This window comes from Triturus cristatus, chromosome 2_1, assembly GCF_964204655.1.
Source record: "Triturus cristatus chromosome 2_1, aTriCri1.1, whole genome shotgun sequence".
Classification (NCBI taxonomy): Eukaryota; Metazoa; Chordata; class Amphibia; order Caudata; family Salamandridae; genus Triturus; species Triturus cristatus.
The window spans coordinates 368,769,356-368,794,423 of record NC_140581.1 but is presented as its reverse complement, the minus strand read 5'-3'; the positions used below and the strand labels follow the sequence as shown (position 1 = coordinate 368,794,423).

General features: G+C 49.8%; 1 protein-coding gene across 4 annotated transcripts in view; it reads right to left on the bottom strand.

The window, feature by feature from the left end:
• DDX4 (DEAD-box helicase 4) overlaps positions 1-25,068 on the bottom strand; it is a 1,682,862-nt gene that overhangs the window by 580,388 nt on the left and 1,077,406 nt on the right. For all 4 annotated transcript variants that reach the window (XM_085631316.1, XM_085631317.1, XM_085631319.1 and 1 more), the window contains one exon: positions 20,499-20,543. In XM_085631316.1, the coding sequence (XP_085487442.1) occupies positions 20,499-20,543 (45 nt within the window). The remainder of the gene's footprint in view (positions 1-20,498; positions 20,544-25,068) is intronic.

The window sequence follows — 25,068 nt, the reverse complement described above, 5'->3', positions numbered from 1 at the left end:
TACTAATAACGGAAAAGGCAGCGAATCTGCCTTGCTCTAATGAAGTGAAGATACCCTGTTTAGTGCAGTCAGTCACTACACAGTGGAGAAGACCAATACAAATAGCGATGCTCCCCAAAAAGCTGGACAGCCTATTAGGCTATTCATAAAATACATCACCTCAATTTATCTGTGATGGGCACATGAATATGTTTAGTCGTGCATACAGAAAACAATGGAGGCTTATCTGGTTGCGCACTTTAGATTGGTGAATGATCAGATTTTTGGGACAATGGAATGTCTAGGCACATGGTTGGAAAATTACATGTTTCATACAGCCAACCTTCACTGTTGACGTGCAGCTTTACAACATATTGGAAGGCAAGAAAACTCGAGGAAACTCTTGCGTTATGCTACATGGTTACTCAAGAGGGTTTACTGGTCATTCTTCAGCCTAAAGATTTTTCCCAGAATTCCAGTTTTACAGATAACTGCAGCTCTGACCTGTTGCTCGATAATTATGAGAAGCATTTTTAGATGGGACTCTTCACTCTCAAACTTAGCCAAAGTTGTAGTTAGGTGTTGAACTAACACCAGAACATACATTTAAAAATAGGGGTGCGAAAAATGATCATGTTACTTTTGCGTAAGTGAAAAATATTTCTGAAAACTTATGCTTAATTCCGCAAACTGGCATTTGGCATGGTATCCAAGTACAAAATGCATCCTCGCATTCACTTTGGACAGGAGTATGCTTTTTCACAACTAAAAAATACTGCAAAACCCCCCCAAGAGCATAACAAAAAGCTGTTCGCATTCTGAAGTCCATGTTGTTCCCATGAGTTCAATGAAACGCTCACAGTGAATTTCTACTGCGTACGGCGCATCCTTTTGCGAAATGGCACATAAGAGTAGTAACACAAAATTACACTGCTGTAATGAATATTTCAGCCTGTGCTCAATTCAGAAAAATAACACAAATTCACAAGTTTTAATTCAGTGAACTAACTTGCTTGTCTAATCTCACACAAAAGGGGGGCTTTAGTTGGGAGTATTGTTCACCCAATTTCTATCGAACTACTCCACTAATAACGAACACACACTACGTACCCACGTAGCTTATTGTGTTCACCAACTAGCTTGTCGTCGAAGTCCTTAAGGATTCACTTTACACGAATCCACACTCCCACTGCTGCAGCTTCTGCTCCTTGTATCTTCTGCACCTCAGCACAAGCAATGTTGTGGGATACATAGTAAGCAGGTGCTTCCACTTTCTCAGACAATACCAGCCTGATTTAACCCAATGGAGCACCTATTTGTGTACATACCTTAATGTGCATTTATTTTATTGGCCAGCTGGTATTGAACAAGTTAGTTATCATTGGTAATACTCTCCAGGCATTAGACTGGATCTGAAAGATTTTCACCAGTATAGTTGCACACTGGGAGGTGGAATTGGCAGCACCAAGCCAATGTCATTCCACGACAGATGCAAAGTGCAAAAACCTATATAGGCACCACCCATACGCAGACACCAGTTGCTTTCCTGACTCTCCCGCAGCCACAGAGTCCAAATCAGTCTGGAAGTGACCAGTGTGCAGATGTAGAATCATAAATTGGGATATTTTTATGTGTAGAGTTCAGTTCACAGAATGGTTAGGTGGGAGAGTCGGTGAGGAATGTGCAGTTAGATAGTTTCTCTACCGGAACATTACCAAGATAAGTAACTCGTTCTTCTGATAGAGAGCTCCAACAGTAGATTCCTCATCTTTTTCAACAAATAGAATACCACCTCCAGGAGCTGGGTCTGTGAACTGGCTAATACCAAGAAGTCATGAAGGAGCAGAGCAGCCAGGTCCGCCCTTGCTGGCAGGCCTGGTTGTCTAGACAATGTCGTCTTGTGAACATACGGAGTATCACCCACATAGCCTGGCATATATTCAGAACAGGCACCCGGCGTGCCAACGCAGTAGTAGCAGCTTTGGCTCTAAATGAATGAGCCTGCAGACCTTCAGGGGGCTGCTTTTTGAGAGTTCATACCAGAATAATAAAGAATACTAGCCACCATTTTACCTTTCTTTGCTTCAGCGAATCTAATAGCGAGTTGACAGTGAACCTTTGTTCTTTGGTACAATCAATGCAGGAACTGAGAGCCCTTTTCAGATCCTGCCAGCAAAGTATCTCCTCCTAAGAGGGGTGAGGCAGAGCAAAGAAAGCAGGACGTGTTAATTTCTGGCCAACATTAAAATGAGTTACTACCTTCAGAAGGAAAGAGGCTGGTGTCATTACAAACAGCTTGTCTGGGTAGAAAGTTGCACTGGCCAGGTTAACAGACAGGGGCGGTAACTCGCTCATCCGCTGCCCCAATGTTATGTTCACAATAGTGGCAACAAATACTATTTTAAGAGCATAAGACAACAACTGTGGAGAGGGTCAAAAGGTGCACTCATGAGGAATATGAAGCCCAAATTTAAGACCCACGTATGCGAAATAAATGGAGAAGGGAGAAACATATGCTTTATTTCTTTGAAGACGCATCACAATTGATTTAAATATTGATGGCTGGTCCAGCTATAATAAAAGAGGAGAAAGAGCTGACTTCTACCCTTTAACAGTGGCCAAAGAGGGTGCGTGGCTTAGCCGCGAAGTGAGATGGCCAAAAGTTATAAGAGCTCCTGCACCCGTGAATGCTTCCCGACTATCCCCCTCACTGATCCAGCTCCAACTGCGTCTGGAACACAGAGATAACCTAGCTGCCACCACCCCGCCCGCGATGAAGGCATGGGCCGGGCGCAGGCCAGATCACATCCGGCAGAAAACTGAGGACTTGCCGGCTTCCCCCATCCGGAGACTGACGCAGAATACTGGCCATGGCGATGCGCGCCACTGAGTCGCCATCTACACCAGGCCGTGGTTGCAGTCTGAGGCCTGCCCAGTGTGAGGTAAAGCCTGTGGTCTACGGAGGGCACCACAGATTACCCGGCGGTGAATCTGGGCAATGGAGGGGACCATCGGACAACTAACTCACACAACCGCGGAGAGGAGGGTGAGCGCTCGGCATGGTTGGAGACAGCGGCCTGGCGGGCGGCCCTGATCTCTCAGGTCACGTGGCCGCCACATCAAAGGGACCTGAGGGGGCCGTCGCAGAACTGACACTCCAGGACGTCTTGGATGCCATATCTGGAGTAAGGGTGCCCCTTGAGCAGAGGATGGACACTATTGTCATGGAGGTAACGCTCCTCAGGACAGACCTCACGAAAATCGTAGAAAAGGTAAAACAACAGGAACGAACCACCTCCAGTCTGGTCGATGACCTGTCCCAGCTGCAGCGCGAAGTCCTCGAACTACAGACCTTCTGGAAGCATGCAGAGGAGAAGCTGGACGACTATGAATAGCGCACTCTCCGCAACTCCCGATGCACATCATCGGGGTCCCTGAAAAAGCGGAAGGGCAGGCAACGGATCTTTTTGTGGAAGACCTCATCCATACTCACCTCCAGCCCAAGGGACTATCCAAGTTCTTCGTGGTCAAAAGAGCACATAGGGTCCCTGGTAGGAAACCGAAACCTGGAGCACCGCCCGACCGATCCTGGCCAGATTACTACATTTGCGTGATCGAGACGTAATCCTCCAGCACGCCAGGAATATAGAGATCTACTTCTCCGAGTGGAAGTGGATGCTAGAGCCTGCTTCTTTGATCGTCCGGAAGACGCTACGGACTGGCTTGAGGGCTGAAAAAGTGCGGAGGAACACAACGCTCACAGATGAGTGCCCGTAGGCTGCCCCTGGACTCTATCGCTGAACTGTAAGATGCACGTAGCTCGTAGAGACTCGGGTGGGGGCCAGTCATTACAAAGTGGAGATATGTACTGACAATTTGTAGTCCTGTTGTCTACAGGCTTGAAATTAGGAGCCTTAATGATTCTTCACATTAGGGAGGGTTCACGAGGGAGTAGCCTCCCGCCCCCAAGTTAAACCACCGTTAGTTACCAGTTTGGGCAACAGGCACTCTGCAGAGTTTTTGATGGGCAGTTCTTGGCCCAGAGTGCAGGGGAGCAGGGTGGGGGATGTTGGGTAGGAACTGGGGATTGTAGTTTTCTTCTAGTTACTTGTTTACACATGTCGACTGTTCTATTCTTCGAGTTGGCGCAAAAGGGTACGAACTATTTCAATTATGCTGGGGACACACCGAGATGGACAATTTAGACTGTCAAGTTGAAACGTTAATGGCCTGGAGGACAAACTCAAACGCAGTATAGTCCTGCAACATGCTAAACGACACTCCCCGGAGGTGGGGCTCCTCCAGTAGACACACCTGGTTAGCAAATCTTGTAAAGCATTAGATAGATGGGGCTATAGACTAGTGACACTCTGGGTTTACCACTGGGTCTTAAGGAGTAGGCTTTATGATAAACTCCTTCCCGCTCTCTGTACAACGCATGTTGGTGGATAACATGGGAATATATGCTGCGATATCCGGTCAATGGGAGGGCTAAACCCTTAACCCACTGACGGTGTACGTCCCTCCGGGACTTCAGAGCCTGACGTTTAATGATCTGGGCGTTCTCTTACTCTCACTCCCTGAGGGCAGCTTAGTAATGGGTGGAGACTACAATTTAGAGGTGTCGGGGCTCCTTGACCGCTACCCCCCACGGGAGATTGGATCTTCGCATAGATGGCTCCCTGACTTCCTGGATGAGATGGGATTGGTACATTTGTGGCGTGCGTTCCACCCTAACACTACTCGGCACAACTTTTATTCTGGCGCACATGGCATCCTCTCCCGTATCGATATTCTATTGGCCCCTGCGGCCCAGATCACAGATATACAGGAAGCTAGACACATGGCAAGGGGCATATCAGACCACTCTCCGCTCTGGGCCCATCTTGTCCTGGGGGGGAGGGCGGGTTGGAAGGGTTGCGCCCATTAACCCCTGGTACCTCTGTAACCCCCTTGTTAATAAAGCACTCCTCCAAGCTATTGTTAACTATTTTCATGACAATGAGGGCACGGTCCAATCTGCAGAGGTCCTGTGGAAAGAGTTTAAGACACTGCTCATAGGACAGGCACAGTCCTCGATTGCTGGGACTTGGAAGGGCAAGCTGAAAGATCTTGTGCAGGTAGAGAGCGAGATCCTTCGCCTTGAAAAAACCGAGCCGGAAGGATGCACACCAGAGTCGCTCCATACCATACAAGACGAGTACAGGAACATTGCTACAGACATGGCCAAAACACTGGGGAGAGAAAAAGCTGGCAGGCTGTATGACCTTGGAGATAAGGCCGGGAAACTGCTGCTATTGCTGGACAAGAAAGAACTGGCCAATCGGCTGGTCCCTGAATTGATAGACGAGGGGTACATACAGTGACTGACCCACAAGCGACCTCACATACGTTCGCAGATTATTACAGCTCCGTGTACAGTTCGACTTCCACTTCCTCCGTTACAGACTCTGAACAGCCCTTAAAGGACATTAAAATGCCGACCCTCACTGATGACGAAAGGGATAAGCTCGATAGTGCCCTTACGGACGATTAACTGGCACAAGTAATGCAGGGCCTTCGCCCTGGCAAGGCTACAGGCCCCAATGGACTGCCGATCGAGCTCTACATACTGAGACCTGACGCTATTACTCCCCACCTGCGCGCAATATTTAATGAGAGCCGACAGAAGGGGCTCCTTCCATACGACCAGTGTACAGCCACACTGGTAACAATACATAAGGAAGGTAAACCCAGGAATCAATGCGACTCTTTCAGGTCTATCTCCCTGTTGAATACTGAACCCAAAATCCTAGCCAAAGTGCTGGCAAACCGCCATGTGCTTGTCATCTGTAAGCTGATAAACCCTGACCAGTCGGGTTTTAAGCCCCATCGTAATACGGCGTTAAACCAACTATGCCTTCACGGCATCTTGGGAAGACTCGACAATTCAAGAAGCGGCGGAAGGGGTCCCGTTGGATGCCTCAATGGCGTTCGATACAATAGAGTGGTCTTATCTCATTGCTGAAAAAATTTAGTTTCGGGCCTGGTTTCATCGGCTGGGTGCGGCTCCAGTACTCGAAGCCCCTGGCACAGTAACAGTAACAAATCAAAGGTCTGTGGCCTGAGTCAGGGGACCCGTTGAAAAAGTTACTTACCTTCGGTAACGCTTTTTCTGGTGGATACAGTATCTGCCTGTGGATTCCTCACCTTGTGAATATCCCCTGCGCCAGCATTCCACGGAACTTTACTTTTACTAGCACTCCACGTCGACGTGGGCGACGTCATAATGCATCGGCTCCGCTCGCAACTCCGTACAACGTCACTGGAGCCATAAGAAGGCCACGTCGACGTGATGACGTCAGTTCCACTCTTTTTTCCGAGCCTTCGAGGCGAACCAACAACAACTCCAAGTATACATAGTATGCAGTATACCAACAACTATATATAGTATACAAAGAAAAGGAATGCTAAATAAACAAGCATTTCCTACAAATGTACAAGAAAGTTTAAAAAACATTCCAACAAGACCTCTTTCATGGTAAACAAAGGTGGACAACGGGGAGGCGGGTGGGTCAGTGAGGAATCCACAGGCAGATACTGTATCCACCAGCAAAAGCGTTACCGAAGGTAAGTAATTTGTTCTTCTGATGGATACATCTGCCAGTGGATTCCTCACCTTGTGAATAGATTCCCACAGCAGTCCCCACTCCCGGAGGAGAGTGTCCACCTTCCTATACCAGAAAGTCTTGCAAGACAGAGCGCGCAAAGTGACCCTCCCTCCTCATCTCCGAGTCCAAGCAATAATGCTTTGCGAAAGTATGGAGGGAGGCCCAAGTCGCAGCCTTACAAATATCTGACACAGGAACACCCCGGGCCAAAGCAGATGTAGATGACTTAGCTCTAGTCAAATGAGCTCTAATGCCCTCAGGAGGAGTCTTACCAGCCAGGACGTAGCAGATCTTGATGGCAAGGATGATCCATCTCGAAAGCGTGCGCTTGTGCACCGCTTTACCCTTTGAATGACCAACGTAGCCAATAAAGAGTTGATCATCAAGACGAAAGTCTTTAGTCCTGTCCAGATAGAAACTCACAGCCCTCTTCGGGTCCAGGTGATGGGAGTCTTTCCTCCTCTTTGGAAGGATGTGGAGGATAAAAAACAGGGAGAGTAACAGACTGCCCCAAATGGAACGGAGTAACAACTTTTGGCAGGAAACCAGCCCTGGTCCTCAGAACAATCCTTTCAGCATGTAATGCAAGAAAAGGGGGTTTAGAACTAAGAGCTTGTAGCTCACTCACCCTCCTTGCCGAGGTTATGGCTACAAGAAAGACCACCTTAAAGGACAACAGCCTCAAAGGACAGCTATGTAGAGGCTCAAATGGGGACCCCAACAGAAAGGTTAAAACAAGATTAAGGTCCCACTGTGGCATTACAAAAGGAGTGGGAGGAAACATGTTTGTAAGGCCCTTGATAAACCTCAGAACAACCGGAGATTTAAATAGTGACGGTTGATCAGGTAGACATAGAAAAGCCGATAAGGCCGAAAGATAGCCCTTAACCGTGGCCACAGCACAGCCCTGCTGAGCCAAGTAAAGAGCAAACTGAAGCACATCAGAAAGATGGGCTTTTAAAGGGTCAATGGATCTCTCTCCACACCATTTAACAAACAGACCACCTATATGAGTAAATGGACTTGGTGGAGTGTCGCCTGGCCGATAAGATAACATCCACCACATCTGGTGGGAGAGAGAAGGAATTCAGGTTGCCCCGTTCAATCTCCAGGCATGAAGGTGTAAGCTCTGGAGGTGGGGGTGTAGAACCTGCCCCTCCGACTGCGAGAGGAGGTCTTCCCTCAGAGGGAGACGGAGCGGAGGGCACGAGGAGAGGTGGAGAAGATCTGTATACCACACCCTTCTTGGCCAATCCGGGGCGATCAATATGACTTGGGCCCGGTCTTGGCGAATCTTCCTCAGAACCCGAGGAATCAAGGGTATGGGAGGAAACGCGTAAAGGAGTTGCGAGCCCCAACTCAACTGAAACGCGTCCCCCAACGCCCCCTGCATCGGATACTGGAGACTGAAAAATGACAGGCAGTGCGCCTTCTCGCAGGTGGCGAACAGGTCCACCCGAGGTGTCCCCCACGTCCGAAAGACGTGACGAACCACCTCTGGATGGAGCCTCCACTCGTGGTCGGCGGAGAACTGCCGACTGAGACTGTCCGCACGCAAGCACGTTCAGCACCCCGGCCAGATGATTTGCCACCAGACAAATCTGATGGTCCTGAGCCCAGGACCAGAGACGCAGAGCCTCTCTGCAGAGACAACGCGACCCCACTCCTCCCTGCTTGTTTATATACCACATCGCGGTAGTGTTGTCCGTCAGGACTTGAACAGACTGACCGCGAAGGGAAGGGAGGAAGGCCTTGAGTGCCAACCGAATCGCCCGCAATTCCAGAAGGATTGATGTGAAGCAACCTTCCCGCTGGAGACCTAAGACCCTTGATCTCCAGATCCCCCAGATGAGCACCCCACCCTAAAGTGGATGCATCCGTAATCACTGTGGCCACCGACTGAGTCAGATGAAAGGGCTTCCCTTGAGACAGGTTGCCCTCCACGCTCCACCAAGAAAGATCCGCTGCAGCTTCTCCGGAGATCCTGATCGACTCCCTGAGATCTCCATTGTGCTGATACCACTGCCTGCGGAGGCACCACTGGAGCACCCTCATGTGCCAGCGCGCATGGTTGACCAACAGAATGCAGGAGGCGAACAGACCGAGCAGACGAAGGACCTTCAGAACTGGAACAACCGCTCCATTGTGGAATAAAGGGACCATCTCCTGAATGTCGAGAATTCTTTGAGGTGGAGGAAATGCTCGACACGCAGTACTGTTCAGTACTGCCCCTATGAACAGGCTGCGTTGAGAGGGCACCAGGGGAGATTTGGGCACATTGATCGAGAAACCCAAGTCGAATAACAGCTGAGATGTCACCTGCAGATGACGCTGCACCATCTCTGGGGATTCTGCCTTCAGAAGCCAGTCGTCCAGGTAGGGGAAAACCGGAATCCCCGACCTCCTGAGATGAGCAGCCACCACTGCCATCACCTTTGTGAAGACTTGAGGTGCGGTAGTAAGACTAAACGGGAGGACCGCAAACTGGTAGTGTTGCGACCCAACCGTAAAACGGAGATACTTCCTGTGCGACTTCAGGATTGGGACATGAAAGTATGCATCCTGCAAGTCGAGCGACACCATCCAGTCTCCTTGCTGCAACGCTTGAAGAACTTGCGCAAGGGTCAGCATCTTGAATTTCTCCTGTTTCAGGTATAAGTTCAAGATTCTGAGGTCCAGAATCGGACGCAATCTGCCGTCCTTTTTGGGAATCAGGAAATACCGGGAGTAGCACCCCTGACCCCTTTCCTGCTCCGGAACCACCTCTATTGCACCCTTCTGAAGCAAGGCCAGAACCTCTTTTTGAAGGAGAAGCAATAACCTTGGCAAGGAGGGTAAGGGGGAGGAAAATCCCGAAAGGGAAGGGCGTACCCAGTCTCTACGAGGTTCAAAACTTAAAGGTCTGTTGTAATAGATTTCCAACCCCGTAGAAAGTAGGACACCCGACCCCCCACAGGACTTACATGATCCGGGATGGGGGATCAAGGGTTGCTTCCCTGAAGCCTCATTGGGAGCAGAGGAGGAGGACGAAGAAGAGGGGTTGCGACCAGAACCTCTCCGACCCCTTTGCTTCCCCCTATAGGACCTATAGAGGGGATTCTGTTGTTGCTGCTGAGGCTGTCGGAAGGAGCGAAAGGATGATCTTCCGAAACCCCTAAACTTCCGAAAAGCTGAACCCCTAGAAGGTGCCTGCAGACCCAAGGACTTTGCCGTCAATCTGCTGTCCTTAAATCGTTGAAGGGCAGAGTCTGCCTTCTCCCAAACAGTTTGTCCATCAAATGGCAGATCCACCAATGTGGCCTGAACATCCGCCGAGAATCCAGAGGAAAGGAGCCACGCCTGTCTTCTCGCGGCTATAGATGACCCCATAATTCTTGCCACCGAGTCTGCCGTATCCAGCCCTGACTGGATCACCTGCCTGAGTGTCTGCAACTACCTCCAAGAAGGACGACTTATCACCCTCAGGCAATTTAGGGGCCAAAGATTTAATAGAGTCCATCAAAGCATGAACATAACGCCCCAGCAGACATGTGGCATTAGATGACTTCTGTGCCATACTTCCTGAAGAGGACTTTTTAGCCGCCTGATCAATTTTCTTGGACTCCCTATCTGCTGGAGACTGAGGGAATGCACCCGAAGCATGTTTCGAACAAGAAGCCTGCACAACCAGGCTCTCCGGAGATGGATGCGTAGACAAAAAATCAGGATCCCCAGGTGCAACCCTGTACCTTCTTGCCACCTGTCTGGAAACCGCCGGAGAAGAAAGAGGTTTCCTCCACACCTCCAACACCGGTTCCAAGATGGCCTCATTGAAAGGCAACAAAGGCTCCGAAGTTGACGTCGGAGAGTGCAACACCTCCGTAAGCAAATTAGACTTGTACTCCACAGAGGGTAGCTGCAGATTTAACAGTTCTGCGACTTTCTTAATCACCACATGTTAGGGTGCCAATTCCTGTGGTGGAGAAGATCTTGCAGAAGTATACTCCCACTCTGGGGTCGTATCCAAACCACTTGCTTCTTCTATTCCCTCAAACTCATCCGAAGAAGTGTCGACTTCACCTTCTTCCACCTCTGCTCTATACCTTCCTTCCTCCAATACCCTCTGGGCCTCCCTTCTTGATCGAATCCGGGGAGCCGGCGTCGTCGACGTCATACGTGGCGTCGGTGGAGCCAGAGGTACCGGAGTCGGCAGAGCCACAGGAGTCGGCGGTGCCAGACGCGGCGCCGATGGCGCCGGCAACGGCATCGAAGAAGGCTACGAACCAGGATGATCCATCCGAAGCCTCGACGGATCCCCAATCGGCGCCGGAAACTGCCACGAAGACGCCATCGGCATAAAGGGGGACTGAGCATAATGCTGCGGCACCCCTAGCGTATATGCCATTGGACCCACGGGACCAGTTGGTGCTCTGGATGGGAAGGCCACCCTATTAAATATACCATACATGGCATTCAGAAATTGTGTTGAATCGGTACCTGGAGCCGGGAATTGTGGATAAGGAACAGACCCTGTATCCCTTTGTGGAGTCTCCGGCGTTGGCTCCGCAGTATCTTCCACCGGAGCGTAGATTCATCAGGCACCGGAGCAGGCTCTTCCTGTTCCTGCTCATCCATAGAGACCTTCGACTCCACTCGAACCGGAGTCGGCGCCTTTGACGGAGCCGGGGACTGCGCCGAAGAATGCGCTGGAGCCCGCTTCGGCGAAGGAGATCCTCTCGGAGACTTCGAAGGAGAAGGTGACAAGTCCTTGCTTCGACGCCGACAGGGCGAAGTCGACCTCGATTTCCTGCTCTTAGAGGACCGACGTCGAGAAGAATGATTTCTCTTTTTATGATGCTTCTTCGACGACCTCGAAGTCGACGACTCCCGCCTCGACTTCTCCTTCTTTCTTCCTCTCTTCTCCTCACCGATCTTCTTCATAAAGAGTTTAGTCTTCCTCTCCTTCAGTGCTTTAGGATTCATCCTCCTACAGCAGGCACAGTCTTCCACATCGTGGTCCGAAGAAAGGCACCACAAGCAGTCCTGATGCGGATCAGTCATGGACATCAGACCTCCACACTCCCTACAGGGCTTAAAGCCCGACTTCCTCGTCGAAGACATACCAAATTTTTAAGAGTAACACGGCCAAACTACAAAGTAGCTAGAGTGCACTGGAAAAAACCGTTGCGCGTCGACGGCGCGGAAAAAAGGGAACTGACGTCATCACGATGACGTGGGATTCTTATGGCTCCGGTGACGTCGTACAGAGTCGCGAGCGGAGCCGATGCATTATGACGTCGCCCACGTCGACGTGGAGTGCTGGGAAAGAAAAGTTCAGTGGAATGCTGGCGCAGGGGATATTCACAAGATGAGGAATCCACTGGCAGATGTATCCATCAGAAAGGGATGTCCCCTTTCGCCTCTCTTTTTGTCATATGCCTAGAACCCCTAGCGGCATGGATCCGTTGGAGTCCCTCTATCCAAGGACTCAAATGGACGGCAGGATGGGAGGGCCGCATTTCGCTGTACGCAGACAATATCCTCCTAATTCTCGCCTCCCCCAAGTCTTCCTTGCGAGTCGTGCTTGAGATTTTTACAATTTTTGGGAGATATTCCAGGTATAGAATTAACTGGAGTAAGTCCCTTCTATATGTACTTAGAGGTGATCCCTCCCCACCCCCGCCTTGTGACTGTCCTATGCAAATAGCGAAGGAGGGTTTCCGCTACCTGGGCATCTTTATTGCAGCTGACCCCAGAATCCGATATGAGCGTAATCTACTCTCCCCACTCAACAGGCTTAAATGTGATGTCGCCACTTGGAAGAAACTTCCGCTCTCGCTACTAGGAAGGGCGCGCATTATTCAAAGTGATGTCACTGCCACGTTTCTTATACGCTCTGCAAATTCCCTCGACTTAGGCCTAGCCAGATACTTTGGCGAGATGGAGAACCTGCAGAGAGATCCGTAGTGGGATGGAATGCCTCGTATTGCGCTGCAGAAATTGGTCCTAGGTTGGTACGACTGGGATATCGGTCAACCTGACATAAAAAGATACTACTGGACCGCACACCTGGCGGCAATAAACCACTGTACATATAGATTTGGAGCCGACCCTGCATATAGGATTGACAAATGTCTATTACCGGGGGATACTTATTACAAAGCTCTCTACTCTACGCGACAGAGGTATCCCCTTACAGGACCGACTAAACATTCAGTGGCAATTTGGCACGTGGCTAGTAAGAGTCTGGGGTGGGACAAGAAATTCACTCTGGCCACCCCCTTATGGGATTCAGAACGACTGGGTACAATGAGTACCACGAAAGGGTTTGACAAGTGGGATCTGAACGGACTCTACATCATCAGAGACCTGTGGGGAAACAGTGAGATGATACAGTTTGTCGCTCAGCACCAGAGCCACGAACTCGCAGACTTTAGCGTACTTCAGCTACTTGCAAATCAGACACGCACTACAGTCAAATCTACCTAAAGACACCTCCCAACCTGACGCTTCGCCACTAGAGGACAGACTCTTAGATGGTTATTTGCCGTATGGAGTTACATCTTTGAGGTATAAAAAGCTGATAAACAACACTCAATATCCTCTGATACTCCTGAGACAGCGCTGGGGGTGAGACTGGCTGGAGATGTACCAGGAGGAGTGGCAAGAGGCTCTGGCCTACCCAAAGGAGGTTGCAAACTCTTCCAGACTGCGTCTGGTCCAGTTAAAGATTCTACACAGGATATATGTTTCCGGACCAACCCTGGTTAAAATGGGAAAGATAGATGAGGGCAGCTGCAGGCGCAGAAGTGGGCAGCTTGGTTCATTTATGCATATAATATGGGAGTGCCCCCTTATCCAATCCTATTGGTCACGAGTGCACGAATGTATGAGTCATGTGTCGGGGGTAGTCATATGGCCAGAGGCTGAGATGTCTCTTGAATATTTGGGAGCCTGATGACCTCAACAGCTTTGGGCTACGCTGGGCCAAATGATAGCCAAACGCAACATCTCGCATCTGTGGTGGACTCCTCGAAAAAACAACATGGACTGGTGTATGTTCAGGGAAAAAATGGTCTATGCCTCCCATGGATGTCACAGGAAATGGTCCTCTATATGGAACACATGGAATAACTATCGTGGATGTATCTGTACTCCCCCCCCCCCCCCCCCTTGATCCTGTTTCAGAAGACCAACTTGCACCATAGTCATTGTTGTTAGTCGGAAATATCTGTATGCTTGTACCCATGTATGCTCTAGACTCGAAATATGTATGCATAGTCAGTGCCGTGTAATTTCGAATTTTGATGGTTAGTAAACATTTTTAAAAAACAGTGGCCAAAGCAAGGCTTTGCTGAGTGAGAGACAACAAAAAGAAGAGACCTCCAAACAGTTTGGCATGGAGTTTAGGTCAGTTTATTTAGCAATGCACCAGGCCATTAGAACAAGTTACTTACCTTCGGTAAGAAACAATAGTTAGTGATAGATTCCTTACCTTAGAATTACCCCTATGCGTCAGACCGGATCCGGAAAGTTTGTCAGCAGTACCCCTGCGTGTCGGAAGGTGGAATCGTCCGGCTCCGCATCCGTCGTTGGCGTCGTAGTCACCGAGATGACGTTGCGGCAGCTACTTAAACGCCGCCCTGGCGCGCTGACGTCAGTTCTGTACACGACTTTCAGTGCCAGGAACGCAGAGCCATGCAAGATACTGACCACTGTTGTATAGGGCCCTGAAAGGGATGACCTTAAACCTAGAAATCAGTTCACAGAAACAGGGAGGATGGGTGGGGCGGTATGGAATCTATCACTAATGTTTCTTACAGATATATCTTTACCAAAGGTAAGTAACTTGTTCATCTGAAAGAAACACATAGTGATAGATTCCTTACCTTAGAATAGATACCCCAGCAATACCAACCCCGGTGGTGGGTCTGCGAACCAAGATCACACCAGAATGTCCCAGAGAACAGAACGGCCTAAGAAGCTGTCTCTCTGGAGTTGGCTGTATAGGCAATAGTGCTTAGTAAAAGTGTGCAGCGAGGCCCACGTAGCTGCCTGACAGATGTCTTGTAAGGGGACACCACGTCCCAAAGCCGTAGTGGCAGCCGTCGCCCTGGTAGAATGGGCTTGCATTCCCACCGGAGGCTCCTTTTTAGCCAGAGAATTACAGGGTTTAATACACAAGACGACCAATCGGGAGATAGTACGCTTGTGTACGGGCCGACCTTTTTTGGCGCCAACAAAGAGCTGGTCATCCACCAGGAACTGTTGTGTGCGATTCAGGTAAAATGAGAGCACATGTTTTGGGTCAAGACGGTGGACCCTTTCGTGCTCTCTGGAAGGATGCGGAGGCGGAAAGAAGGTGGGCATAGTGATGGTCTGCCCAACCTTTGGCAGAAAGGATGGACGTGTTCTGAGCACACCCTTGTCCGGATGGACAAATAGAAAAGGAGACTTACAAGAAAGAGCCTGGAGCTCACTCACTCTCCTGGCAGAGGTGATGGCAACCAGGAAAGCATTTTTCAAAGTAAGAAGACGAAGAGGACAGTTGTGAAGAGGCTCAAAGAGAGTGATCAATAAATATGTAAGAACCAGTTCCAAGTCCCATTGTGGCATTACGAAAGGAATAGGAGGAAAAAGATGAGTAATACCTTTGAGGAATCTATTTACAACAGGGGACTAAGAAAGAAGCAACAGAAGAACTTCTGAAAGAGGGGCAGAAAGGGGATCCACAGCCTTTGCTGTGCACAATGCTACAAATTTGTTCCACCTGCAGGCGTATACCAACTTAGTGGAGGGACGCCCGTCTGGCAACATGACATCACAGACTTCAGGAGGCAAGTCGAAAGGAATACACTGCCACCAATCAATCTCCACGCAAAGAGGTGGAGGCTAGACAGGTTTGGGTGGAGAACCGTCCCCTGCTGCTGCAACAGATGATCCTCCCGAAGAGGCAGACTGATCGGGGGAATCGATCGTCATACTGAGTAGCTCGGGATACCAAACTCTTCGAGCCCAGTCCGGAGCCACAAGAATGAATTGGGCTCAGTCGCGCCTGATCTTCAGCACTCTGGGCAGAAGTGGAATATGCGGAAAGGCATACAACAGACCGCGACTCCACTCGCGATGAAAAGCGTTGCCTAGAGAATGCCGCCTTGGAAATACCAACGCGCAGATTTGCTGATATTGCGCGTTCTCTACGGTGGCAAATAGATCAAACCAAGAATCTCCACACTGTTTAAAGAGACCTTGCGCCACGTCCGAGTGAAGACACCATTCGTGATCCAACATGCAACTGCGGCTGAGTTTGTCCGCCCTGGCATTCAGTGAACCTGCCATGTGTTGAACCACCAGGGAAATGCCCTGCTGTTCCAGCCATGTCCAGAGGCGCAGAGCCTCCTGACATAAGGTCCACGACCCCACCCCGCCCTGTTTGATGCAGTACCACATGGCAGTGGTGTTGTCTGAACACCTGCACTACTTTGCCCTTCACAGAGGGAAGGAATGCCTTGATTGCAAGTCGGATTGCCCGAAGCTCCAGAAGGTTGATATGGAGCCTGGACTCCGCCAGAGACCAGAGGCCTCTGATCTCCGCCTCTCCCATGTGGCCCCCCCATCCTAGAAGGGACACGTCAGTCACTACTGTGTGCTCCGGTTGGGGAAGGGAGAGGGATCCGCCTTGGACTCAATGCCTGTACGTGAGCCACCACTGGAGCTGCTGTGCAGTGCCCTCCGAGATCTGGATGTAATTGGACAGGTTCCCCTGATGCTGTGCCCACTGCAGATCCCGCATATACCATCAGGCATGAGTGACCAGCAGGATGCAGTAGGCCATGAGGCTCAGCAGCCTTAGGGTCATCCTGACCGAAACCCAGGATTGAGACTGAAAGATCGGAATCATAGCCTGAATATCCTGGACTCGCCGTTCAGGAGGAGAGGCCCGAAACAGCGTCGTATCCAGAACAGCTCCGATGAAGAGGAGCTTCTGAGAGAGAATCAGGTGCGACTTTGGCACATTGATGGAGAACCACAGCAAATACAGGAGGTCGGCCGTAGTCTGGAGGTGGGAGACGACTGTCATCGAGGTAAGGGAAGACTGGAACCCCTGATCTGCGCAGATGAGGTGCGACCACCGCCATCACTTTCGTGAACACCCGAGGGGCACTGGTAAGGCCAAAGGGGAGCGCAGTAAACTGAAAGTGCTTGTCACCTACCGTGAACCAGCAGGACAGGAATGTGGAAATATGCGTAATGCAAGTCCAACACTACCATCCAGTCTCCAAAGTCTGGGGCAGACAACACCGGAGCGAGGGTTAGCATCTTGAACTTCTCCTTCCGGAGAAAGCGATTGACGTCCCTGAGGTCCATGATAGCAAGCAGGCCTTCGTCCTTCTTGGGCGGGCAAAGTAGTGGGACCACCACCATGTCCTACTTCTGGCGCAGGAACACGCTCGATAGCCCTCTTGGGTAAGAGGGCAGCAACTTCCTGTTGAAGAAGTGCCAAATGATCCCCTGACATGCAGTGGTACTGGGGTGGCATGGCTGGAGGGGTAGTCTCAAAGGAGAGGGAGTAGCCCCTTCGGACTATTTGTAAAACCCACATGTTCGAAGTGATGGTGCGCCAGTGGTGGAGGTGATGGCCTGGACCAGGTGCTCAAAAGAACATCAGAAAGTGCCTCATCAAAAGGCAGCAGTGGCTCTGCAGAGGTAGCTGCCGGCTGAAGCACTACTGTCAGTAGGTTAGTCCTGATGGCCACTTAAGGGAGTTCGAGGGCCTCGGCCGCCCTACCCAACACGACTGCGTAACTTGCACCCTCCTCCATAGCCACGGTAGGAGTGAGCATGCCAAGGTCAGGAGAGGTGTCCAGACCTCTGGCATCTCCCAGTTCCTCTGCCCAGTCCGGGTCATACTCACACTAAGTTGTGAGAGGGTCCTCAGACCCCTCCCAGTCCTCCTCTTCCTCCGAAGGCTGATGAACAGGCCTAAAATGAGGAAGCTAGACAATGGGAAAGTAAGGTCCAATCGGCGTCAGAATTGGAGTCGTCCGGTGCAGGGGGCGACGTCTGAGGTGGTGCCGGTATGGTCGACGTCGGTGTAGGTGTCATGAGGTCAACCGTGATCCAAGCCTGGATCCTTGGGAGCCCTGCTGCGCCGGAGCAGACAGTGATGCTGTAGCCGGAGCCGCCGACCGTGAAGGGCGAGGACCCCTTGTCACGCCGGCAGGACCAGACGGCCCAAACAGGCGGGTCATGGCTGACAGAAATCCCTGCAGCTGGGCCGTAGTTGCCGACGGACCCAGGAAGGGCGGGTAGGCCGACAGCAACACCGTAGGCTCAGCCGGAGCCGCGGGGGAGGCACCACCTGCACCCTCAGCCACGTTGAGCGAGGGGAAGTCAGTGAGCGATGACGCTTCTTCGACTTCTTGTGATGCTTCGTCTTATCTGACCCCAAGTGCGAAGACTTTGATCCTGACGAACGATGGTGATGGCTCCGCGACTGGTCCCTGGACCTCCCACGGGACAGGGACCTTGAGCGACACAGTGCTGACTGCCGGACTTCAAGCAACTATCGGGACCGCTCCCGCAAAGTCTTCGGCGCCATGGGCCGGCAGTCGGGGCACAATTTGGGGTCGTGGTCGCGCCCCAGGCATAAGAGACACATGCGGTGCAGATCCGTCACCGACATCATATGATGACAGTCCCCGCAATACTTTAAGCCGGGCATCCCTATGGCATCAGAAGTTGATCGACTCAAAAAAGAGACACAAACAGGAATCGAAAAACTCAGTCAAAAAGTGGCTGAGGGTACCACTCTTACCGGATCTGCGCTTGATGGCGCGGAAAAAGAAACAACTGACATCAGCGTGCGAGGGCGGAGTCTAAGTAGGTGCCGCAACATCATCTCGCCGACCGCGACGCCAACAATGGACGTGGAGCCACAGGACGTGCAGGGGTACTGCTGACGAAAACTTTCTGGATCCAGTCTGACGCCTGGGGGTAATTCTAAGGTAAGGAATCTATCACTACGTGTTTATTTCAGATATGAAGCCCAATAGCACCATAAACAGATTTTCTTGAGGGATATCTGGCTGCCAAGATGGCACCCACAACTTTGGAAGGAAGGCTGAAAGCCCTCAATGGCCTCTGCTCAATCTTCAAATATGGAGGTATAGGGTACACAGGTTTGGGTGCAGAGCCCTGCCCTGCGAGAGATGGTACTCCCGAAGAGACAGCCTGATCAAAGAACAAATGTTTATACCCAGGAGTTCTAGATACTGTACTCTCCGTGCCCAATCCAGCTAAATCAGTCCTAATCTGCTTCAGTACCTAGGGCAGAAGAGGTATTTGCAAGGTGCTAACAGATTAATTTGCCCACTCTGTGGTTCAGTGAACCTGCTAGATGGTGTGCCAACAGAAAAAGATCTGGTGGTCCAGCCACTTCCAAAGAGACAAGCCTCCTGGTAAAGGGTCCCCGATCCTGCCCTGTTTGTTCCTGTGTCATATGGTAGTGGTAGTGTTCAGCAGCACCTTCACCAGCTTCCCTAGCTCTCAGCTCCAGAAGGCTAGTATGGAGCCGGGCATGCTCCGGAGACCAGATGCTTCTGATCTCCACCTTAACCCAACCAAAAGAGCAATGGTTGGGGGCCCAAAGACATCAAAATGCCCAGCACACTGCCCCCTCCAAAACATAACACTGAACTGTCTAACAATTTATTTTCATCCCTGCATCGTTTACGGAAAAAGGCATGACAACTATGAAACTGATGGGATGAACAAAGGATCTAATGTTCCTGTCAATCTGAGTAGCTAGACAGATGAGAAAGAGCAACACTTACCTTTACATTCCATACATCTCCCTCTCCCCATCCTCTCTGGATCACTAACCCCCCTCTCCCATTTCAGCCATCTACCATTCCTTTGTCCGCAAATATATCTGTCAACACCCAATCTGCAAGACTCCATCAACACTCAGGGATCCTTTTTTCTCAGTGTCCAACTCCTAGTACCCTCTTCTTAGTTGCCCCGACCCCATAGTAGCACCCCGCCTTTAATAAACTAAGACAATAAAATTATTATCTTACCCAGTCAAGAAGTGAGAGGGCTTAAGTTGGTAACAGTAAATTGTGCTCCTAGTGGAACCGAGGGCTAATGAGGGCGTTTGGTAAGCTTTAAAAGAAAACTTTCAAGTCTTTGGACTTTTTTTTATTTGTCAAACTATCAACTTTGAATCTCAAGACATAAGCAAAAGTAACTAAAAGGATTAAGATACAATAAGCATGTCAGTATGTGGGGAATTGGGTATATGAGCAGATAGGACGTGAATGGGAGGTAGGTTAAGGTAAATGTAAATGTATAGGTATTTATATAGCGCCGATCACCACTACGGGTATCTCAGCGCTGTACTCATGCCGCTGAAAGAACCCTTCCTGGCTTTCCATGTGAGGTGTCCACTCCTGGGCACCCCTATGGTGAAGCCAGGCATCCCAGCGCTGTTGGGGCCGTTGTGGAGATTAAGCAAGCTATTGCCCAGAGTTGCAGCGTGGGACCCATGATTAGAATAGGCACTGAGGCGAGAATATCCGGTCCGAGGAATTTATAGCCCGAGACCCTGCCACGGCGGAAATCGAACCCTGGTCCTGGACCAGTGCTCTGCATCGAGGTCTGCCGCTCTAACCATTGGGCCACACTTCTCCACAAGGTTAATGATTTAAGGTAGGTTAATGATTTAAGTAAAGGTGTTTCTCCACTCATCTATGCCCCATTTATAGCATGTACATGTGACTTTACACATATGATACAACTTGATAAAAATGACTTGAAAATGAAGGAGTAAATTTGCATTTGTGGTAGTAAACAAAGCTACTGAATAAGTTAAGGAAATTGTCATACCTGGTTTATCACCATTCTCCCCATCTTCATCCGACTTCAAAGGATCTTAGGAAAAAGAAAACAAAAAAGCAGATAATTACAAATAAGGGAAATGTTACTTATCCTGCAAGCATCTATTCATAGCGTGTTGTGCTGTAGATTGATATGCTTAGCAAGCTCCTGCAATCGAGTGTTTGGTTCGGACGTCTTCAACTTGTTTTTCTTCGAATAAGTCCTTCGAGTCACACGGTATGGTGACTCTTCCTATAGTACGTATTGCACATGGTCATCGGCTCCTTTGTTAGATTATTTTTAGCTCATTGGGTGAGCCTAGGACAGGAGCAGCATAGTGACCGACAGGATGAGCATGCGAGTAAAGATTAGATAAGGTAAAGTTTTGATAATGGAATACGTCCGTCAACCAGTAGCTTCCGGAAAGGAGAGTGGATACATATGAATCTATGGCACTACACACTACAAATAGCTGCTTACAGGTTAAGTAACATATTCCATTCGTAGCATGTGTTGGCCATAGATACATATGCTTAACATCAAATGTAAATCAGTGCTAAAAAAAGAAGTGGTTATCTAGTGGTTGATATAGATGTTACAATAAGTGTTCATAATACAGCTTTACCCACTCTAGCGTGTTAATTAGCTAAGACGTGAACACAATTGTGTTTTGTGAATATGTGTGTGTTATTCCATGTACCTAGCCGCTTTACAAATATCCGCCAATGGGATATTTCCTAAAAAGCCATTGAGGCTCCTTTTTTCCGTGAGGAGTGAGCTTGTGGAGTTACAAGTAGTGATGATTTTGCTTTGCATTAGCGAATTTGAATAAATCTAATTATTCATCTGGTTATTCCAGCTTTGGAAATAGGGGAACCTTGTTAGAGTTTTGAAAAAACCAATAACAAAGATGTTGCGTCTTAGAAAAAGGTTAAGGTCTCTCTATGAAATACATTAATACTCTTAACATTGAGCGTGTTTAGAGCTCAGTCTGCTACTGAAAGTGGATTAGGGAAGAACAAGTTACTTACCTTCAATAACGCATTATCTGGTAAAGACTATCTAGCGGCTGATTCCTTATCTTTGAATTTCCCAGGCGTCAGGCTAGACCCCGAAATTTTTCTGAACAATACCTCTTGCGCATCTTGTCGGGTGGCTAAATTCGGCTCCGCATGACGTAGTCTGCGTTGGTTATGATGTTCCTGTACCTATATAGACGCGGACATTAGAACTTTTGTTTTTTTCTATGTCAGAAGCGCAGAGCCACAAAGTAACTGACGTAGTCGTGTGCAAAGCTAGGGCCCTGGAAAGTGGAGTAGTCCTAGCCCTACAACATTAGTCCGCAAAGCGAGTAGGCAAGGGAGGGGCTGTAAGGAATCTGCAGCTAGATATGAGGTATTACCAGATAATGCGTTACCGAAGGTAAGTAACTTGTTCATCTGATAGAGATTAGTAGCTGCAGATTCCTTAACTTTGAATTAGATATCCAAGCCATACCATGGGGTTGAGGACCAATACCTAAAACTAGGAAGTCCTGCAGGACTGAACGGGCAAAATGCCCGTCTCTGAGGAAGGACTGTCCAGGCAGTAATGTTTGGCAAACGTGTGCAAAGATGCCCACGTTGCTGCCTGACAAATGTCCAGAACTGGGACACCCCGAGCCAAGGCAGTAGTCGCAGCCTTTCCCCAGGGGGAATGGGGCCTTAATGCCTCAGGTGGCTGCTTCTTTGCAAAGGCATAGCAGATCTTAATGCAGAGAACAACTCAACAAGAGATAGTCCTTTTCTGCACTGCCCTTCCGTTCTTAGCTCCCACATACCCCACAAAGAGTTGGTCGTCCACCAGGAACTCTTTTGTACGGTAAAGGTAGAACGACAAGCCTCTTTTTGGGTCAAGACAGTGGAGACGCTCCTCCTCTTCAGAGTGATGCGGGGGAGTAAAGAAAGTGGAAAATGAGATGGACTGCCCCAGATGGAATGGGGTCACAACCTTCGGTAAAAAACAAATAAGCCCGGGTGCGAAGCACCACTTTGTCTGGAAAAGATATGCGGTAAGGAGGCATGCTAGATAACACCTGCAACTCACTCACCTTCTGGGCAGATGTAATCGCCACTAAAAAGACTTTATTGATGGTCAACAGCCAGAGGGGACAGTTGTGTAAAGGATCAAAGGGAGCACACATTAGTTAAGTGAGGACGAAATTAAGGTCCCACTGTGGCATAACAAAGGGCATGGGAGGAAACAAGTGAGCCAGGCCTTTTAGAAACCTGTGTACAGTTGGAGACTTGGAGAGAGCTGGTCTGGCAGCTCCAAAAAAGCACAAAGGTAACCCTTGAGAGTTCCCAAAGCAGAGCTCTGCTGGGAAAGCAGTGGAAAGAGAAGAAGGAAGAGGGTCAATCGACCTTTCCATACAGTATAATACAAATTTATGCCAACCGCAGGCATATAATGTCTTAGTGGAGGGCCACCTGGCTGCCAAAGCACAAGTTATGACTTGTGTAACAATATATCTATAAGAGACATTAGTTAGCGATAGATTCCTTACCTTAGAATATCCCCAGGCATCAGACTGGATCAGGAAAGTTTTGCTAGCAGTACCATTGCGCGTCAGTAGGTAGCGTCCTGCGACTCCGCGTCCGTCACTGGCGTCGTAAGCACCGGGATGACGTCACGCAGACTACTTAGTCGCCACCCATGTGAGCTGACATCAGATCTGTATACGACTTTCCGCGTCAGGAACACAGAGCCATGCAAGAAACTGACGACTGGTGCCATGAAACTAGGGCCCTGAAAGAGGGAAGACCTTAACCCTAGAATCAGTTCGCATGAACAGGGAGGACGGGTGGGGCGGTAAGGAATCTATCACTAACTAATGTTTCCTACAGATATATCGTTACACAAGTACTAACTTGTGCATCTGAAAGAGACACGTTAGTGATAGATTCCTTACCTTAGAATAGATACCCCAGCAATACCAACCCTGGCCGAGGGTCTGCGAACAGATAAAACCAGAAAGTCACGGAGAACAGAACGGCCAAAGAAGCCTTCTCTCCGGACCTGACTATTAAGGCCCACGTAGCTGCCTGACAAATGTCCTGCAAGGGAACACCGCTTCCCAAAGCAGTAGTGGCTGCAGTCGCCCTGGTCGAATGGGCACGCAACCCCACAGGAGGCTCCTTCTTAGCCAAGGAGTAACAAGCTTTGATGCCCAGAACGACCCACCGCGAGACAGTCCATTTGTGCACAGCCGACCTTTCTTGGCGCCCACGTAGCCAACAAAGAGCTGGTCAGCCACCCGGAATTGCTGTGTACGCATCAGAGAGGATGTGAGAGCATGTTTCGGGTGCGGACGGTGAAGCCTCTCCTCCTCCCTTGAAGGATGCGGAAAGAAGGTGGGCAAAATGATGGTCTGCCCGATATGGAAGGGCGTGACAACCTTTGGCAAGAAAGAAGGACGGGTCCTTAAAACCACCTTGTCCGGATGAACAGAAAGGAAAGGAGGCTTGGAAGAAAGAGCCTGGAGCTCACTCACTCTTCTGGCAGAGGTGATAGCTACCAGGAAAGCCGTCTTGAGAGTGAGAAGACGCAAAAGACAGTTATGAAGGGGCTCGAAGAGAGCGCTCATCAGATACGTCAAGACAAGGTTTAAGTCCCACTAAGGCATTATGAACGGCACTGGAGGAAAAGTGTGCGTTATGCCTTTCAAGAAACGGTTAACAACCGGGGACTTAAAAAGAGAAGTCTGATCTGGAAGCCATAGAAAGGCGGAGATGGCCGAAAGATAACCTTTGAGAGTGCTCAGAGCAGAGCCCTGCTGGGCCAAACAAAGAAGGAACAGAAGTACTTCAGAAAGAGGGGCAGAAAGGGGATCCACAGCCTTCGCTGTACACCATGCCACAAACTTGTTCCACCTGCAGGCGTATACCATTTTAGTGGAGAGACGCCTGGCTGCCAGAATGACATCACAGACTTTGGGAGGAAGATCGAAAGCTGTCAACTGTCACCGCTCAATCTCCACGCGTGGAGGTTGGACAGGTTCGGGTGGAGGACCGTCCCCTGCTGCTGCGACAGAAGAACCTCACGAAGAGGCAGTCGGATCGGGGGATTGATCGCCATGCTGAGTACCTCGGGATACCAGTATCTTCGTGCCCAATCCGGAGCCACAAGAATGACTTGGGCCCGGTCGCGCCGAATCTTCTTCAGCACCCTGGGCAGAAGTGGTATAGGCGGAAAGGCGTACAACAGACCGCAACTCCACTTGCAACAAAAAGAGTCGCCTAACGAGTGACACCTTGGAAATTCCAACAAGCAGAACTGATGACATTGCGCGTTCTCTTCGGTGGCGAATAGATCTAACCAAGGCTCACCCACTGTTGAAAGAGACATTGCGCCAAGTCAGAGTTCAGACGCCATTCGTGATCCATCAAGTACCGACGGCTGAGTTTGTCCGCCCTGGCGTTCAGAGAAGCCGCCAGGTGTTGAACCACCAAGGTAATGCCTTGATGTTCCAGCCATGTCCAGAGTTGCAGATCCTCCTGACGTAGGGTCCAGGACCCCACGCACCCTGTTTGTTGCAATA